The sequence below is a fragment of the Carettochelys insculpta genome, chromosome 2, assembly GCF_033958435.1.
Source record: "Carettochelys insculpta isolate YL-2023 chromosome 2, ASM3395843v1, whole genome shotgun sequence".
Taxonomy (NCBI): Eukaryota; Metazoa; Chordata; order Testudines; family Carettochelyidae; genus Carettochelys; species Carettochelys insculpta.
In genome coordinates, this window is record NC_134138.1 from 123,952,530 (window position 1) to 123,973,616 (window position 21,087).

Here is a 21,087-nt window from a genome sequence, read left to right on the forward strand (position 1 = left end):
GCCCATCTGTAAAAAGGGAAAAAAGAACCACCCAGGAAACTACAGACCAGTCAGTTTAACTTCTGGTCCAGGAAACATAATAGAGCAAATGATTAAGGAACTCATCTGCAATGGTGCTAACAAAAACAAATGTCTCCTACCCTGGTGCCCCTATCTGTGATGCTCAATTACACGTTGGACCTCAAAGAATCTGGCCAGTTCATGAGCTCCCTTAAAGTCAACTTCATGGCTATCCTGATGTTCCATGGAATCATCTTCTCCCACCCTATCACCAGATGCTTTCTTGTGGGAATCCAGAACATATTCCTTGAAACACAGAGACCTACACCACCACGGAACCTTAATCACACCCCCTCACAAGTTTTATAAGACCCCCCCCATCTGAACCCTTGGCCGCCTGCTCCTTCTTCCACCTGTCCATGAAGGTGGCCTTCCTGGTGTCAATCATGTCTGGCAGACATTTCTCCAACACAGCAGGCCTTCCGCCAGAGCCTCCTTCCCAAATCATTCTACAAATCTACAGGATTCGATAGCAGAAAGTTCCAGGGGTGGGGCAATTGTATAGATACCTTCTACGACACAGCTGGGCAATACTTTTTGATGCAGGGTAGGGGGCACTCCAAGATTCTGTTAAGTAGTCAAGGGCCTTACTTTCCTATGGAGGTTGGGTGCAGAAGGGTGCTGGGGATAGGGGACTGGGGTGCAGGAGAGGGCATGGGGTCCGAGTGAGAGTGGGAGAATGGAGGGTTATGACTTGGAGCAAGGTATTGGGATGCAGGGTATGGGTGCAGGAGAGGATTCTGGCTTGGGGGAGGGATGTAAGAAGGCATGAAAGATCTAGGAGGGAGTAGGGTGTGGAAGGCAGTAGGGTGCCAGAGGCACTTTATCTAAGCGTGAGCCCTCACATTTCCAACCCAACTCCCAAGTTTTTTACTTACCTGTGGGCTTTGGTCACCTGTCCTCATCAATCGTAGTTTAAAGCCCTCCTCACTAGGTTAGCCAGTCTCGATCCAAATACATCCTTCCTATTCCTCAAAAGGTGAATTCCATCCCTGCTTAGCAGTTCTTCATGGAACAGCATCCCACGATTGAGGAAACTGAAGTGCGCCTGGCGAAACCATCCTCACAGCCAGGCATTCATCTCCAGGCTGTACCTGTCTCTGTTTGGGCCCCTACTCTGGACAGGAAGGATTGAGGAGACCACCACCTGCACTCCCAGCTCCTTCATCCTTATTCCCAGAGCCTTGTAGTCATGCTTGATCTGCTCAAGGTTACACCTTGCAGTATCATTCATGCCCACATGGATGAATAGCATGGGTAGTAATCAGCAGGCCGGACAATCCTCAACAATGCCTCCATAAAGGTCTTGGATACGGGCTCCTGGCAGGCAGCCTGCCTCCTGGGATGGTGTGTCAGGGTGACAGATGGGTGACTCTGTCCCCCTCAGAAGAGAGTCTGTGACCACCACTACCCTACGTTTCTTTCTCATAGTGGTGGCAGCAGACCTCCCAGCCTTGGGGGTACAAGGCTTCTCTGACTCTCCCGTAGGGGGTGATTCCTTATCTCCTGTATCTCCCATATCCAGAGTGGCATAACGGTTTCCCAGTACCACAGTGGGAGGATTGGGAGCAGGAGTGGAGCACTGCCTGCTGCCGGAAGTGACCAGCTGCCAGTGTCCCCCCCCGAGCCATCTCCGCCTCCACCAATGGCGCGTCAGCACTCTTTTGCGGTGGTACAGCTACTGTAACCTCAGCTGTCTCCACATGAATAGTGTCCAGGTATTGTTTGTGGAGTCTAATACTCCTAAGCCTACCTACCTCTTCCTGTAGCGCCACCACTTGCTTCTTGAGAGCTTCTATCAGAAGACAGCTTCCACTCTGGATGGTCTCGCCAGCCTGGACTTCAGTAGGTGGAAATTACAAGTCACAGTCCCTGCAAAACCACACCAGGGTCTGGGCAGAGGCATCCATGGTCAGGAGGTCTGTCTACAGGCGCAGGTGGAGGAGACAGGAGCAGTGCTGGCACATGTGTTGTGGGTCTTCCTGACCCTAGTGGAATCCCTCTGTCAAACTCCCTCTTAAAACTCCCTTGTCTGCAGCCCCCTGCCCTCTTCGCTTCCCTGATCGCCCTGATTCTGGCTTTATGGAGCCTGCAAACCTCAGTCAGGCCTCCCCTGTTAGTCACACAGGGGAAGGATGATCCAGACACTGATCAAAGGTGAACAAGGGATCAAAAAAGGTTCCAACCCTCCCAGGCACACAATCCCTACTGCCACAGTAACTGAAACTGAAAGCACCTCCAATCAGAAATCAAAATGTAAACAGTCAGGCCAACTCAATGTGGTAGTTTGGAATACAGTTTTCAGTATAAAGTTCTAGACAATGCAAAAAGGAACCAGCTCCCCTCTGAACTCCCTTGCAAACCGGAGGTAGTTTTGAGAATCACTTGTTTGGAAGCAAACCTTTGAAAACATTACGTCATCACAAATTGGTCCCATCCCTGCTACTGCAGTTGGCCTTGCTGTCATTTCTTCTGCATCCAAGACAGGACTCCAAAGCCTACTACCTGTATGGAGGACACTGCTCTATGGACACCTAGAGCTGAGCACCCAGAGGAACAACATGTGAAGAAGTTATTCTTCAAGATGTGTGCCCCTATGGATGCTCCGCTACCCACCCTCCCCGACTCTACTTTGGGGCTCACCCACTGAATTCTCTGGTGGAGAAGGAACTGAGGGCACTGCATTGCACACGTGAGAAGTGGGTGCCAACGGCACCACAAGATAAATACTTCACATGTGCAGCACAACTAGGCACTTCTAGCAAAAATCTTTGATTGCTGGTGCAAGGATGCACCGACACACAGAATGGAGCATCCCCAGGGGGACACATCTTGAAGAACCGTAAGATGAGTAACTACCACTGTTTCAGATTCTCTGAACTCTCTCACTTGCTATAATCCCTTTTCCTTTTCCACCCCAATACTCTCTCCATCTCCCAGTTGGGTCCCCTTTCTGCTTTTCCAGGACACTCTTGAGCAAGGGTTCCTTTGGTATGTTTTCTTATCCATATAATGCTTTTCTTGTTCCCCACTCAGCCACTACTTCTCTTAATTTTCTTCTGTCCTGCTTGGTTTACACACCCTCTATGAATCTTACTGTAATATTCATGCTAAGGGTTGTATGAAATTCATAGAATCATAGAATTGCAGAATGCTAGGACTGGAAGGGACCTTGAGAGGTCATCGAGTCCAGCCCCCTGCCCTCATGGCAGGACCAAGTACTGTCTAGACCATCCCTGACAGACATTTATCTAACCTGTTCTTAAATAGCTCCAGAGATGTAGATTCCACAACCTCCCTTGGCAATTTATTCCAGTGTTTGAACACCCTGACAGTCAGGAACTTTTTCCTCATGTCCAGCCTAAACCTCCCTTGCTGCAGTTTAAGCCCATTGCCTCTTGTTCTATCCTCAGAGACCAAGAAGAACAAGTTTTCTCCTTCCTCCTTATGACACCCATTTAGATACCTGAAAACCGCTATCATGTTCCCCCCACCCGCCCCTTAATCTTTTTTTCAAACTAAACAAGCCCAATTCTTTCAGCCTTTCATCATAGGTCATGTTCTCTAGAGCTTGGATCATTCTTGTTGCTCTTTTCTGGACCCTTTCCAATTTCTCCATATCTTTCCTGAAATGGTATTTTTCAATAAAATAGCTGTTACCTCATCTGGCCCAATGCCTGACACCAATATCCAGTATGCCATTTTGAGGCTTACTTTGTTGCATTCCTCATGTCACTACTTTTGCTCTCCACAAGTTTCTCTCTGCTATAAAGCATTTGGGGTTCAAAATGTTTTCTAAACTATGTATAGTTTGAACTAAAAATCAACAGTAGTCCATGGTTCATCTGGAAGGAAGGAAGTGCTCAAGCAAAAACGTCACCTTTGTGTGACCAGTTCAGCCTTAGTATGGGTTGTATAAACAAAAGAGCAGCGAGTAGAACTAAGGCTGCTGCTACACTACCACTCCCCCACTGGAGGCACCATGGCAATGAGGCAACTCGAAGCAGGCCAACGAGGCGTGAACATGCACACTCAGCACCTCGCTAGCACAACAGTAGCTGCGTGAACACACTTCAAACTGCAGACCGACAGTGAAGACAGGGACCGCCCCGAAACAAATGAATCTATTCTAGGCCATATCCCCAGCTGGTATTAATTGGCATTCCTTCTAATGAAGGATCTGCTCCATTGCATCCAGGATGAGGCTTTGATAATGGATTATCCTGGCTTCCTACTTTAATTACTCTTATGAGAACCTGCTTATTACTACACAATTAAAATATTTGTCATTTAAATTTTTCAAATCATGGAGGAAAGTGTTCCAATGGCAACAGTCCCCAACTACTGCTACTCAAGTATTTCACCTGTTTATTAAGCTTCATATTCCCACCACTCCCATATTGGGCTCTGAAGCCCCCAAGAATGACAACTACTGTAAATTTCTGATACAGGCCACTAGCAAGCCCTGCTTTAGAAGTTTAGATCAGAAAGCATTTTTGAATGATATTTATTCATAAAATCTTCATTGTGTGCCAAACAGATTAGAGATTGAAGAGCATTTAGGGAGTAAAACTTTGGGTCAAATCCTCCCATCATTCCTCAATGGGACAATGATTTCAATGGGAATGTTGCCAGAGCAAGAATTGATTAAGGTTAGCAGAATTTAGCCCTATAACAAACAGACTTTTTTTTTCCTTTCTCTTACTCCTACAGGTGGCCAAGGTGTTGTGGTGGTATTATTTTTCCAAAGTAATTGAATTCACAGACACTATTTTCTTTGTACTGAGGAAGAAAAACAGTCAAATTACTTTCCTTCACGTATATCACCATGCCACTATGTTTAACATTTGGTGGTGTGTTCTGAACTGGATACCTTGTGGACAAAGTAAGTTTTTCTATAAGTTTCTCAGTGGTATGTTAAGGGGCTATCATCACCTCTAGAGGCAGAGGATTTACACACAGTTGTGCATGGCAAGCATATTAGTAACAGTAAATTAGCTGCAGAATTAGTCACAAATCTCTACAAAATTATAGTGAGCATATTGTCATGTGACTGTTTTCAAAGGTGCTAAGTACCTGGCCCTCCTATTAAAATCAAAGAATTATGAGGGTTCTGGGTCACTGACAGATTAGACCATCACAATATTCCTATATGCTCAGACACTACAGTGATCTGTAAGGCCACAATTTAGTCAAGGGTATTTACACCATCCTTTCAGCTTTCCCTGCCATGCTTCATACTCAGTGTGAGCGGATTGTCAGTTCCTCCCAAGACTTATGTAGTTGTAAGGTTTCTTTGTAGATGTTTCTGTAACTGTTGTTTTTTTATGGATGGAGCTGTTAACCCTAAGCCAAGCCCTTTTACCTCAGGGAGAGGTGATCCAAGTTCATCTGGTCTCTAACCTTTGACCTCTCCAGTTTGGGTGTCCCTTCCAGGAGGTATAGCTCTCAGTGTCCTTGAGACACACAGGCCACCTCACCATGATAAGGAATGGTGCAAGACTTAGCATACTAAAATGTCTTCAAATCACAAGCTACAGGCATTCATAAATAGATGCCTGAGGCACATCCTTCACATCAAATGGCAAGACTGTCACAAATGAGGAGCTTTGGAATAGAGCAGGAAGAGAACCAATTGACATTCAAATCAAGAGAAGAAAGTGGGGTTGGCTAGACCACACTCTCAGAAAACCATCAACCAGCATAGCCTGTCAAGCTCTCACATGGAACCCTCAAGGAAAACGCAAAAGAGGAAGACCTCAGACAACATGGGGAAGGTCTACTGAGACTGAAGGATCACAACTGGGGTACTCCTGGAGCCAGTTAGAAGTTTTGTCCCAAGACAGCGTGAAGTGGAGGAGAGTTGTAACTGACCTATGCTCCATGTGTACTACAAGGGTTTAGCAGTATTTTTAGCATACCATGGCCCGATCATGAGGCAATAAAGAACAATATGCTGCCTGTGACCAGTCCATGACTTATACTACAAATACCCCGACTAAATCTTGGAGTGGGGTGTGCTACTGCTGGGGTGACTTGAGGAGGCCACCGCTCAGAGTACCACAGGGCCAGCAGCACCTGCTGTCAATGGCTGCTGAGCAGTAGCTGTACCAGCCACCATGGGGCCCCCTGTTTGGGGCCACAGATCAGCTGGTGCTGGAGCCAGTCCCAAGACCACTGCTGGGAGTGGTTGCAGAGTGCTGCTTGGCCAGAAATCCAGGGCCTGCAGCAATAGCTGCTGGGGACCACCTTGGGACCACTGTTGGGAGCTACCAAGTTCCTGAGACTGCTGCTCGGGGGTCCCCAGAGCCAGCTGAGCAGCAGTTGATGCAGCTGGCCCAGGGGTTGCCACCAGTGCAGCTGGCTAAAGAACTGCTCTAGTAGTGGCCAATGTGGCTGTCCCCAGGGCCATCTGAGCAGCTGGCCCCAGACTGAGCCATGCTGGTCCTTGCAAAAGTCAAGAAGGTTGCAGAAAGTCTGAGCTCCTGACAGACAGGGAACCCTAGTGATGAGCCCAGCATAAATTGCCTAGACTGATAGATAGGACTTGATTCCCCTCAAAAGCAGTGCTGTGCAAGTGCAACACCTTCATTAGTATAACTGAGATAAGATTATGACCCATAAGATACTTAAACAAAACAATGAAGTCAATGGGAGGTTTGCCCCAGGGCCAGAATTTCACCCCAGCTGGATAGAGCATTCCAGTGCTTATACAGTTTTGACTTCTTGCACCAGCACAATCTTTCATTTATAAATGTGTAACTAAGCAGGCGTGACTAGTGCAACTGACTTGAAGATATTTAGAAGTATGCAGGCCAAACTGAAAAAACACTGAATTCAAAACACAACATAGCAATAAAGAGAATATTTCAACTCCAGAAAGGGTAGGCAAAGCACAGTTTGTTTATAAGGAGCTGACACCTTTTATGCTCCTCACTCTTTTTCCTCTTCTTTATGAATATTTAAACATATTATTTAACTTCTCAGAAACACTTCTGCTGAATTGTAATTGCAGACTGCCCACCCACTCTCTGGACAGAATGGCTGACTGGAAAGCTCAGCAAACAGAGCTTCCTGGTGAACCAGAAGCCCTTTCTGTCAACAGAGGGGCCCCTGGAGCATCTACAGAGCTTTTTTGTCAACTGAAACCGTTGACAAAGTTATTCTACCTCATCCCAGAGAGGCAGAACAATGTCAGGGGAAGACTGTTGACAAAATGCATTTTGTATGTAGATGCTCCGTGAGTTTTGTCAACAAAACTTTCTAGTGTAGACATAGGCATTTAGTCTACTCTCACGTGCACAAAAGTAAATCAGAATTAACTCTACTGAAGTGCAATGGAGACACAGGCCGTGTCTACACTAGCTCCAAACTTCAAAATGGCCATTTCGAAGTTTACTAATGAAGCACTGAAATGCATATTCAGCACCTCATTAGCATGAGGGCGGCCGTGGCACTTCGAAATTGACGCGGCTTGTCCTGACGGGGCTCTTTTTCGAAAGGACCCTGCCTACTTCGAAGTCCCCTTATTCCTATGAGCAGATGGGAATAAGAGGACTTCGAAGTATGCAGGGTCCTTTCGAAAAGGAGCCCCGTCTGGACGAGCCGCATCAATTTCGAAGCGCTGCAGCCGCCCGCATGCTAATGAAGTGCTGAATATGCATTTCAGCGCTTCATTAGTAAACTTCGAAATGGCCATTTGCGTGGCCATTTCGAAGTTTGGGGCTAGTGTAGACACGACCACAGTGTTGTAAAACGGATGAGTACACCCCATGCTCATCAGTGAAAACAGAGCACATTCATTGTCACTTAAAATATAAACCTTTCTTTGACTCATGGACCCTACATTCACAAAATTGGTTCATTTTAAAGTCCTATTTTAAAATTCTAAAATTTGAATGCATAGTTGGTAGGAAGTTACCAGGATGTAGATTCATGTGCATTTTATCCAAGTGAAACCAGACGTCTTTGTTAAAGAAAATTGGCCTTCTCTTGGCTCATTGCACATCAAAAGTCAGGTATAATTATTATTGTTGTCAGATCATGTTCATCTTGAGTGGAAATTGTCATTCTCTGTTTTCTGCCATACCCAGGGAAACAGAAATAGTTGGAGATTGCTCTCTCTCTTTTCTGGTTTATGGTATAGCATCAAATCAAATATGTTTCTGTTACTACATAAATGGAGTGATTTTTTTCCTTTAGCTTTATCATTGAAGCAGAAAGGAAAATTAATATTTTAATTTAGTTTTTAAGCTTTGATTCCCCACGTCCTTCAGAAGGGAAGTTCTCATTCTATGAAAAATTCTGCCATCCTTCAGCAAGCAAAGCAATCACTGAATTTGAAAGATTTTCCTCAATTAAGGCTGCAGAATTTTCCCCTGGGTTACCGACTTGTACTCTGACACACAGAGTGAAGCGCTCAGTGCTTTGGTTTAGCAATGACAGTTGTGCAAGTTCTTTTACCTCCCCAGGCGCTAAGCTTCTGTTTATGGCAACATGGTAATATAAATAGCTGTGTGTTTGTTGTGGCATTCTTTAACCTCTAAACAGCCGAAGGATTTTTTAGAAGACAGAGAAGGGATGGCCTGCAGTCTAGAAAATAAAAAGGAATGAGAGAGAAAGGAAGCTACAGAGTAATGTAGACAGCCTCTCCCATAAAAGAAAAAGCAACTGGGAAAGAAAAGGAGCCAGGTGCATGCAGGGCGCCCAGCGCCAAGTGTTGCCTTTCCACTCACCTCTAGTATGAGGGAGTCTTGCCTGTGCCAGCGCAGCATTAGCACCCCAACAAAACCAGCCTGTCAGCCATTCCAGTAATCTCCTGTGTACCAGCCTGGCAATAGATGTACCTCAGCCTTCAAGTCCCTTCGAAGCACCAACCCCCCCGGCCCATGGTAGTGAGCCCCCGATCACTGGATACCCCCAGAACTCCCGGAGCCTCCATTTCCTAAGGAGCAGTAGGGCCGAGTTTACTCATTTTACCTTTGAGCACTGATTTGGTATGAGGACAGCATGTGAGTTCAGACACAGTAAAACAAAAGGAACCTGGCTGAAGAAAGGATAGAGGTGCAAATAAACAAGTGTGAGCAATGGAGACAAATGGTTACGTACAGAAACAAAATCACAATATGTGAACTAGGGCCGCCACTTAAGTCATCTTTATTACCTCACAGAGCCAGTTCTTATCCCAAAGTTCAGTCTCTCACACAGCTTGCTAACTGCAAAGAGCCAGAATCCCATTTTTCATAATGCACCCCTCCTCCAGCTCATCAAGGTACCTCCTCATCAGTGGATCCCATATATCTGTCTCACACCTGTGCTATACTCAGTCTGTATTCACAGAAGCTGTCTCTGCACTAGCGCCCCCCCCCACCCCTTTTGGAAAGGGCATGTTAGTGAGTTGGGAAGATGCTAATGAGGTGTGATCATGAATATGCAGCACCTCATTAGCATACTGGCAGCCACACACGATTCACAAGTGCCACTTTCATATTGCGTGCAGCCTGTGTAGATGGGCGGGGGGGGGCCTTTCAGACTGCGAAAGCCCCTTCTTCCTAAAACCAAAACGCGTGCAGCTGCCATTAGGCTCACGAGGCACCACATATTCATGGAGCGCCTCATTACCATATTCTCAACTCACTCATTACTGTGCCCCTTCTGAAAGGAGGGGCTAGTGTAGACATAGCAGACAGGCTGAGCTCCTGGCTGGCAGACTGTTTCTTTTTACTACCAATTGGTTTCAGTATTTATAGTTTGTCTTTGATGATTTTTTTCATCAGCTTTGCGGAGTTGGTGCAATGCTGGACAATGAAGAAATATATAATATTGACAAGCCTGGAAGTGGGTGACAACTCCTTCCTGCTTCAAGTGGCCATCACTGAAACACATTCTCCTTGTAACCCACTTTCACTCCAAGGTCATAAGGGTGTAATTTTCAGTATAGTTATGTTATTCCTTAACTCTTCCCCATGCATACATTCCACACTGATTACAAGTATTGGTAGACTGCCTGCTTTCAGTGAAGAAGGAGCCCATGCAAGTCTCCCTAGATAACCACAATGAAAGCAGTGCATTTGCTATGTCTCGGGCAGGAACGGCTTGCAAAGAACAACGCACCCTTTGCTAGCTAGCACCAGTGGTCCTCTACGTCACCATGTAGCAGACTTTTTAGCTGGAGTGAGGAGAAGGGGAGAGGGGATGGAATGACCATAATCTCTAGTGTAGAATCCAGTGCAAGTCCAAAAGTGCCCATAGTAGCAGTGAGCAAAAAAGCATAGAGAGGATTATTACAGGATGCAGTGGCAGTATGCTAGGGAAGGGTTGTGCAAAGTAGGGGGTGAGCCCCCTTGAGGAGCAGGTGAAATTTCATGGGTGGGGGGGTGCAGCGCAATCAGCTGTTGGGTCTCAGGCACATCCATCTCATTAAAATATCAAACCGTGTCACTGCTTTTATGTATGTGATTCACACATATTTTGATTAATAAAGTTCTTACATTTTACAGACATTTTCTTACAGTGAAATTTTTTATATGAACATAACTGAAATTTCCATCCTTTAGGTTACATTAGACAGTTTTGGGGCCCTGCTAATTGCAGGGATGAAAAGTGGGGCCCTGATGTAAAGTTTGGTCACCCAGATGCTAGGGAGACCACCTGTAGGTCAGTAAAAGCCCCACCCTGTAAAGTCTAAGGATGTTTCCTGGTGGGAAGTCTGTCACCACATCCCCAGTTATACCGCTATATGAAATATTTTCCTTGTTGATTTTTACAGGTTTCTTTGGACCCACTTTGAATAGTTTTATCCATGTTCTCATGTACTCCTACTATGGATTGTCTGTCATTCCTTCCATGCGCAAGTATCTCTGGTGGAAGAAATACCTCACTCAAGCACAACTGGTATGTTTATATTTCATTTTCTCTTCACATTGAATAAATGTTGTAAACAGCTGGCACATGACTGTAAACTTGAATATAAACCTTTTGAAACGTGTGGGGGAAGGACTTCTGATCCGAATTCCTGTACCCAAATTTATTAGCCACGTCTTTGTTTCCACATCAGACCCTAAAGCAGAAATCTGAGGAAAAGAGTTCCTAAAGGTTCAGGACAATCCAACTCAAAGCTGTTGTCAAATCCAAGTTCTGCCCCCACTGCTAGCATAAACAGTGTGGATCACGATCGGAATGGGGACCTCACAGCCCATTTTTGTAAGGAATATATTCAATACTAAATTAATCCATCCAAACTGAATTCAGAGGGTGGAACTGTACTGAAGTGTTTAGCAAGTTATTTGAGCAAGATGGTAGGCTACCCAGTTGCTATAGCTGTTGAAATGTGGGTCTTCTCTGAAAAATAATTCCGTAGAAAAGGCACTCTCTCATGCATTAGACTTATTCCTTCCTTTTATTCAGTTACAGCTGCTTATGGCCTTGGCAATGTTTTTATTGGTATTTATTCCCATTAGCACTACAAAGTTAACACAGATCTGGGAGGAGGAGCTGGACTGTATTCTGGCTCACAAAAGAGCACTTGAATTGTAAGCTAGGGGTCTAACTGTAGAATCTGTTATTGGCGATGCGTAAACAAGTGAGAATCCATCTTGATCTATCTGCACTAACACAAAATGAGCAAACATCCTTTACTTCTAAAGCTTTCAGGTATGATCTGGCATCATTGAGAATCAATGTACTCCTCCAGCTGGTGCCATTGTCAGAGAGTAAGTTTTCTGAGCAGAACCATTCTTTAATGAAGCGTGTGTGTAAATGCAAAAAAGCAGATAGACTAACGACTGAAGTGATACAAAAATCTTATTGGAGCTGGCATAGGAAGTGAGGTTTTGCGCATAGTTCAATAGTTATTTCCATTCCTGGTGGGACGGTTGGTGGTTGCTTTTCAACACAGCACATTGATTCTGCTTACAGAATAATTCTGATTTTAATCATTTTAAATTTGTACAGTCAAACTTTTTAAAAGAACTCTACCTTGTACGCATAAAAGATATTTGAGAACTGTTTTGCTTGCCAATCCAATCTCTTCATGGAGGAAAAAGAAAAGATTTAGATAAAGACAAAGATCTTGGTGATTACCAACTTTTCCTTTGTGTAGGACAGACCTATTAATTAACTCTCCCTGTCAGGCATGGATTAAACACATTTTAGTCATCATATCAGTATACATGCCTAACACTTAATACATACCACATTCATACAGTATTCAAAAGCATTAATGAACAGCAAGATACTAGATTTCAAGTGATACATTACAGGTTGCATTTTAAACAAACATCATGACATCAGTGCCTACAGCTATGTCAGGCCTGACACAGGTTGCTGTATGCAGTGTTGTTGTAACTGTTTTGGTCCCAGGGTGTTACAGAGACAGGGTAGTGGAGGTAACATCTTTTTATCAGATGCAAGGGATGAGCTTTTGCAACTCCACTCCCCATCTCATGTCTCCTTTATCTGCTGTCTTACTCCTATCAATGTAGTTCCCTCACAATCCCAGACTTCTAATTTCACCTTGCAAATGGATATTCCACTCTCAGCTTAGTCTTCTGAAACAGCTTCTTCAGGTCTCAGGTCTTCTTGTGGTTTCTCTCAGGTTCTGTTTTAACAGCAATGCTCTAGCTGGCACAGCATTCTAGGGAACATCACAGTCCCATCAAGAGAGAATAGCTACCAGTTTGGCAGCCAGTTCCGTAAATAAAAAAACAGCCAGCCTTTATATTCTAATGAAAGAAGTATTCCAACAGCCGCAGAACAATGTCCCCACAAAATAAAAAAGTTATAATATGAGAATTGCACAAGAGATACCTAATTAAGCAGCCACCATCCTTTTGTGAAAATGCTCAAATAGTAATAAACTAAATTATGTCATCTGGGACCAAAACAGTTACAACAAATAAAATGTATGGTCTTTCTTTTACAGATTCAATTTCTACTCACCATTATCCACACACTTAGTGCAGCTGTAAAGCCCTGTGGATTTCCATTTGGTTGCCTCATGTTCCAGTCTTCATACATGGCCACTCTGGTTATTCTGTTTATAAACTTTTATATTAAGGTAAGTTGGGGAACGTAAAGAAGTCATACGTTGAGGTCTGATTTCACTTTATATTTATTAAGCCCATGAGTGCGGCTCTCTCTGAATTTATACCACCTTACACTGAGTTACTGTAATCCACACACTTAATCCGTGTGGTTCACAGTCCCACGTAGTGGCCCAGTGAAGATGCAGCAAAATCAATCTCTCTGTGCTTGGCCATTGACCCTGGTACTCCACATTGCCACATGAGTAGCAGCAGGCACAACGCAAGCCAAAAATACAATTGCTTATTGCATCATGAAATGTCATAAGCAATTCTAAGAATAATGAATAGTTGTCATGGATTTTGTAAAAGTTTATATTTAAAACTAGCCATAAAAATGAAAAACACCCCAAATTAAAAGAAAAATAAAGTACATCCATATAATCTATAGAACTTAGACTAGATGTAAAAAATACACAGGAGTAGCCAAAACCACACAAAACTTTATTGATGGAAAATCGAAGATAATTGTAATGCAAAGGCAGGGACATTAATATAATAAACTGCAGAATATATGTTCGAAACGAAGAAAATTATAGCCATTTATATTAATTGGTTAATCATAAAGTGGCAGACTTACCTTAATAAATTGTCTAAGTATCATAGAATCTGTCCCATTCAAATCAATGGGAAAACTCTCACTGGACTTCAGTGAGGGCAAAATTTCACCCCCATATTTGGTAAATGTTCAAAGATGTGTTAAGAGGCGGGATTTGGAATTCAAACCAGACCTTGTTTCAATATATTCTATTCAAGTAGGTTAAATTCCATTAATCATTTTAAATTGAGAATAGCCCGACTGAAGTCCCTGGGGCTGGGGTAAAAGCGGGGGTGGAACTCTGCATTGGCAGCCATGTAACAGAACAGAGTTTAGCTGATAGGAGTTAATACATCGTTTTTAAAATGCAGTCTCTGTAAAATGTGTGGACCAGTTGCGAAGACTCAATTTGGCGCTGTTTTAATATGAGTCTTTTCTCCCTGGATCAAAGCAGGAGCTTGATGGTTCACAAACCCTGTTGTAATGGCTGCAAATTGAGAAAAAACTCATGTAAATTATGTACATGTTATCCAATAGCCATGGAAGACCTTGGCATTAGATTGTGGCGTTGTAACCAAACTGATAACATTAAAAAGAAATGTGGACCAGTAGGTAGGGACTCTCATACAGGATCATAGTTTGATTCAGCTCACACATTTAATGGTTATCAGGTGTTGCATAATAGCCATACAATTTCAAGAGTATTCAATGTGTGCTGAACAGATTTTGAGGCATTAATTAAAATGCATGTTTGGAAATACCACCTCAACATAGAAGTGAATTGAAATAAGTTTCTTGGGTTTTTTTTTTTCCACCCTTACATTTTCCCTGTGACATTTGAAATTTTAATATGCTGACTTAGGGTACAAAGCTCCAAAAAAGAAAGTAGAGTCTTGACCATTTTACACATTTCCCCAGTTTTAACACAAATGAGTAGTATCACCTGTTTTTTGAAAGCTCTACATTAAGAGATTGACTAAGGCACAGAGACAACACAATAGCCCCTGATCTTTTTGCAATTAGTATTTAGATTTCAATTATTGAAGAGAGATCAACTGCTGATCAGCACTTAAATTTCTGTGCATTTTCCTCACTGGAATGCACGCTCACTAACATCGAGTTTCTCATTTACCAATTGCAAAGATGAACAGGCCTCCTGAGAGACCACAGACTGTTTTATGCAAGTCAAAGAAATACAGTGATACATTAACGAAAATTAGTAGTTGTAAATAAAGGACTCGGGCTAGAGGCTGGAGAGGACTGTGAAAGAAGAGAAACGTCTACCAAATTTTAACGTTTTCCAGATAAAGAGAGTTTCGGGGAAACTCATAGAAAGAGCTCCCTTAGAAAAAGTCAACAGGCATTGGTGCTCAGCAATTCAAGTATCAAACTGTAGAAATGCCTGGTGCCCTTTTCCATTTGCAAACTTCAGAATAACTGTTTCGTCAGTTCTAATGCCTAAACTTTAGAATAGAATTTAAAAAGCATCAGCTCCTACCGTATGAGCTTTTGAACCTGGTGAGGTCTGTTAAACATTTGCTTAAAATAAAGGTATTTTGTATTTTAAAAAAAAAAAACAAACAAAACAAAAGAGAAGAAAATTAAATGACATGCACAAAACATATAGTCAGTGAAAGCACAGTGATGCGTATACTACTCAGAACACCACAGAACTCAAGAGGTCTTGTCTAAGCAGAAGTGACCCATCATTCTGTTCTACGAGAGGTCCTGTCCCCCATTCACAAATGGCTGTACGGTAACCCCATAATGTTACCTTACAGCCATTTGTGAAAGTTTTATATTTATATTTCTGTTTCATATTTTGGCTTTTACCTAGTTCTTGACATCACTCTGAGCACCTCACAACCACGGATTACATAAACTTAATAGTTAGGGCCAGATTAACACTTCTGAGGGCCCTGGGGCTATTAGGTTTTTTGCCCTCTAGCCTGCAGGATGGGGCCTAAAATGAGAGGTTCAGAGAATGGGATGGGGTTATGGGTTGAGGATGGGTTTTGGGTATGGGAGGGGATGAAGGCTGTGGGGTAGGTCTGAGGCATTTGGGATTCAGGAGGGGCTCCGGGCTTGGTCAGTGGACCGGGAGCTCTTATCTGAGCCAGATGGCACTGGCCCTGGGGAAGGGGAGGGGGCAGGTGGCTGTGTGTGTTGCCACGTACTGACCGGCAGGAGAGGGGAAATGCAGGGGTGGAGTTTCTCAGCACTTGCAGCTCCAGTCCAGTGGGTGGGTGGCATCCTGTAGAGCCATGTCACCTTCCTTCCTGCCAGGCAGGGCTGGACACCCAGATTAACACAGGCGCTGCAGCCCCTAAAACCACTTTCTTAATCCAGCGTTGGCCTCTCTTGGAGACCTGAGAACTCAAGTCAAACTTTTACAGTTAATTGTTAGAAGTAAGTTGGTGTGTTGGGGTGGGGGTGGTGCACTCTCAGAAATGCTTCCATTAAATTAAACCAGTTTTTCACTTTGGCTTTTTGCTCTTTATAGACATACCAGAAAAGGCCTTCAAGGACAGATATGAAGAACGCCGTCCTTGTGACAGAAATCAGAAATGGCTTCCACAAAGACTACTTTGCTGCAGCCAACGGTGTTCTGAATAATAAGAAAGCACAATAAGTACAGCAATTTAATACTACACTGTAGTATTTTCCACTTTTTCTAACCGAGAGAAAGACTGAGTTGTAAGACACAGTTTTAGGGTAAACTGACTCAGCTTGGTTACGTTTATCAGATCTTTGTACCAGACATTTATTAGTATATCACTATTTAGATTTTAACAACGTGTAGCTTTAAATACTTCGTCCAAGATCACCATCAAAATGAGAGTGTGCATTTGAAACATCATCTCTTTCCCACGTGCAAAAAAGAAAGTACATTCTACAATCTTGAATACTGACACAATGCCTTACAAAACATTTCACTGGAAAACCTCAAGGGAGATCACATTTTCATGGTAGCCGTCAAAAGGTGGGGTTTTATTCAGACTAAAAAGTTTTGGCACAACCTATGCCCACGTAGGGCCTCCAGAGCACATCATGCTCTGCTGACTTGAGCTAAAAAAGACAGCTGTGTGCTCAAACAGTTTTCACAAAGTTAGATGAGACCTATGGAAATCAAACAGGATTTATACCAAGTATAATGTCTGACTTGAGGTTTCTAAGTCCCGGCTGGACAAGGTCCTGGCTGGGATGACTTAGTAGGGGTTGATCCTGCTTGAAGCAGGGGGCTGGACTAGATAACCTCCTGAGGTCCCTTCCAGCCCTATGATTCTGTGTGATTAGCATCCCCTGTTCTGCCTCTTCACAGCCTCTCTCAAAACATGCCATCACTGTCAATCCAGAGGACATCAAACAGGATTAAAACTTCTCTGCATCATCCAGAAATTATTTTAATTTCTGGCAAATAATGGAACTAATGGAAGAATAATTGGAGTCGTGGTCCCTGTGCCCCACACTGACAACTTCAGCATATGCATGTGAGTATCCAAACAGAGGGGAACAGTGCATTGCAACCCATGGAGTAAGGGTTAGGCCTTTCCAGAGACAGGTGCCAGAACTGTGGGTACTACCCACCCCAGCTTCAAGTGGTTTTCACAGAAATGCACCACACACATTTGCTTTATGCACATTGAGTCCAATCCAAAATTCACTGAAGACAAAGGAAATCTGTCAACTTTGGTGTGTTTTGGCCCAGGCCTGCAGTCTCTTAGGCTTTGTCTACATTACAATTTAAAGATTTAATGCTAGGCTAGATGCAGTTACCTAATTAATGCCTTCAAAAACTCTCGTCCAGACAATGCAATTGTACTTTAGCGCATCCTAGTTGGTCTGTCCAGTTGAAGCTAGGAGGAGTTTCTAAGATTCAGAAAATAACTTAGTGAGGACAAGCCCATAAAGGCCCCAAAGAGCCTCAAGTGTATGTGAAGGAAAATACCGATGCACAAGCAGCACCTTCATGAATCAAATTCACATGCTGCACGAGGGGGCTCTGGAAGAGAAACTGAACCTCAAAAATGAGCGAATCCCACAAAAACCCAGGACTCACCCTGTGACTACAGTTACACTACAGTGACCTGTCTACAGAAGTGACTGTTGGAAGAGATGTTCCAACAAAAATTCTGTCGACAGATTGGGTCTACACATAAAAGTGGATCGATCTTTTGATCCACTCTGTTGACAAAAGGGCCCCTGAAGCATCTACACAGCTTTTTTGTTGACAGTTTCTGTTGACAAAACACTGTGTGTGTGTGTGTGTGTGTGTGTGCACGCTCCACACGTTTTGTCGACAAAACTCACTAGTGTATGTGGCAGGGCCAGGGTGAAGGCCCCCTCAGAGGGAGCCCAAACAAACAGAAGGGCCTGCAGGGCAATCACAGGCAGCTGGGTGGGAGACAGCTCAGCCTAGTTGTGGCCAGCTGGTCCCAATGACTGGGCTAATAAGAGGCCTTTAAAAACCCTTCATAGGGAGAAGGGTGGGGAGAGGTGAGGAAACCAGCAGCAGTGAGAGAAAGCGGGTTGGAAAGGAGCAGAAGAAAGGAACAGGAACACCAGGAACCACAGAGGGAGAGTGAGGAGCTGCAGCAGATTGAGAGAGGGACTCGTTACAGCTGCAGCCTGGAGAAGGTACCGGGGGAATTATCTGGGGAAGTGGCCCAGGAGGAAGAGCTGCTGTACTAAGGGCTAAGGGAGTCAGTCCTCCCCACCAGCAGTCGCATAGGGTCCCTGGGCTGGAACCCGGCACAAGTGGGCAGGGGCCACATCCCCCCAGACCACCTCTCATCCCAGCAAGGTCAACTGGGCCCTTGAGTGGGCCCAATGGACTGAGTAGAGGCCAGAGGCCCAGGAATAGGACTGATTATGTCACATGTAACCATAGCCTATAGAAATTGCCATATCAGAACTAATCAGTAGACAATCTGTCTTGCCTCCAACAGTCAATAATGGAGAATGAACCACATGAAGATGTACTGAGTATAGGACACAGTCGCACAAAAGAGGGATGGAGGAGATTATTTCCTTTCTATGACTATTAAGCAGATTGTGCCTTGAAGTAAGGAGATCGTTGGCCCTTCTAATTTTATTCTCGGTATCACAGTCACAGATGTGATTCTTAGTCAAAGCTAAAATGCTATTCATCAATTTTATTTGCTTTCATTTGCCTCAGTAGAACCCTACAACGGTAACTTGCTTAGGTTAATTGGACATTTTTTTTAAAACAAGTATTTCTTCATATCCATTTATTTTGCCTTTTGTTGTCTAGTCCTATCCTGTCCTGTATTAGAAAATGGATCAGAACCCATCTCTGATTCTCTTTTGCAAACTAACTAGCTTTAGCTTCTTCACACCCCTCCTTTTCTTCACACCCCTCCTTCTATGGAAAAGTGCCAACTCAAAATCTTTCTTGGAATTTGTCACTTCCCTTTTCTGGATAATGGAGATTAATTCCAGCCCAGCAGCTCCCACAACTTCAGAAAGCTGTGGAATGCTCATGACCACCCCTCCCTCTCATCTCTGATTAGCTTGTCGTGGGGAGCAGCTGAGTAAACAGAAGTACCGCAAAGATGGGAGAACTTCCAAATCTTCCCCTTCAAATTCTCTCAGCCTGCCTGGTGCCTCCACACACTCTTCCAGATGAGCCACAAGATCATGGCTCACAAAGTAGCACGTGTGAAGAAAGGGCCAAATGCCTCACGGCCTTGTCTAGATTAGGATTTCGAGGTGTAAAGTTTGATGCAGTTACCTAACTTCACCTAAATAACTAGCTCCTTTGAAAAAGCTAATCAGAACAATGAAGAAGGAAGAAGGGGCAGACACACTATGGATTTGGGAGCAAGAGGAGGAGAGCTGAGATGATGGCATATCGTAGGAGAGGACGGACATTTTTGATCAGTGGAAAGAATTGCCAGGCAGGGGAAGGGGTCATTTCAGAGTTCAGATTGAATGTGTGCCCTACCTGAAAACAGTCAGTTCCCTGATTTGGACCTCTGCTAGTTAGGACTTGGACTGCTTGAATGCAACCCATGCAGAAGAGTGAAATCCCACTGCAACACAGAGCTCATTTAAGCAGCCTTCTTACTGTGCTACATCTTAATAAATCAGATGACCAAAACTAGCTGCAGTAGCCAAATATTTACATAAATGGCACTGGAGTCTCTTCTAACTCTTGCTCATCACTGAGCTGATGTCTTCTTTCTGTCCACAATAAAAATCTCACCCTTTCCCAGTATGGAAAAAACACTCAATTCAGAACTCACCAGCATGGATGAATAGCTTAAGTTGGTTCTTCAGACAGACCTAGTGTGGTAGTTGTCACCAATAAACACTGTAAAATCTAAGTGAGCGAGCAACTAGTAAAGCAAATTCAAACAATAAGTTAGACCAGGTGGGAGAGAGAGATCGTCCATTTGACCAACTTTCCTCCTGTTGGTGGTAGAGACAAGCTTTCAAGCTACACAGAGCTCTTCTTCAGAACCCTGAAATGCCTCATCCACCTGGTCTCTCTAACACCCTGTGGCCAGCATGCCTACAACACCACCACTGCAAACAGCAGATGGCAAATGTAAACTCTTTAAATGTGGGTAGAATTTGAAAGATCTTGCAGGTGTAGATTTTGTATGTGAAATGTCTCTAGCAGTGATGGGTACAGACAAAAGCAGATCAACTGATTAGGTGTCAGGGGAGGTAGCTGCTCATTTAATAGTAGTGGGTCAGTAGACTTATGGGCTAGTGCGAAGGCACCACTTGTCTCCAAAGCAGGAAATCCTATGACTTTTCATAGAGTCAGTTATAATTCTGCCTTGCAGAGACATCACTCTAAGACATGTTAGCCTCCCATCAAGAGCAAGAGTCCAGAGTAGAAAGTATAATTATTAATTGGGGTGTCACACAATCATACAAGTTAATCTCAGATATACAATAGAGAGGTGGAACAAAAAGGCTTTGTGGCCCAACACGAAACCCTGAGGTTAGTCTGAATAGAACCTGTAACCTTTGGGTTAAGAGAGCATGAATGTATTCCTAAACATTCATTTGACTGGTAGTCAGAAAAACATCAGCATTCTAGTATTAAAGTTTACACGACCCAAACCCAGAGACATTTAAAATTGTCTTTTGTTTTGTTGAGTCTAACCTTAAAAACGAAAGTAAAGATTGCCTTACTTGAAACATTCAAAGGGCTGAAAAAAATTGTGAACATATAAAAGTGTCACCTTGCCAATCCAAACCACCAGAAAGACTGGAATCAGGTATATTCTGAGTTCTTCGCATGTATTTGAACACCAAAATGCTGCAACTTTGAAAAACAAAACAAAAAAAAAGTGTTGACTTTTTAAACTGATTCTCCTGTAACACTTAACATTGTAAATAAACAAAAACTTTACAATCAGTCTTTTC

General features: G+C 43.6%; 1 protein-coding gene across 1 annotated transcript in view; it reads left to right on the forward strand.

Moving 5' to 3' along the window:
• ELOVL2 (ELOVL fatty acid elongase 2) overlaps positions 1–16,312 on the forward strand; it is a 34,792-nt gene extending 18,480 nt beyond the window's left edge. Inside the window, exons 4-7 of the mRNA XM_074985911.1 lie at positions 4,774–4,945; positions 10,829–10,953; positions 12,983–13,117; positions 16,184–16,312. Coding sequence (XP_074842012.1) covers positions 4,774–4,945; positions 10,829–10,953; positions 12,983–13,117; positions 16,184–16,312 — 561 coding nt within the window. The remainder of the gene's footprint in view (positions 1–4,773; positions 4,946–10,828; positions 10,954–12,982; positions 13,118–16,183) is intronic.
• Positions 16,313–21,087: the final 4,775 nt, after the last annotated feature.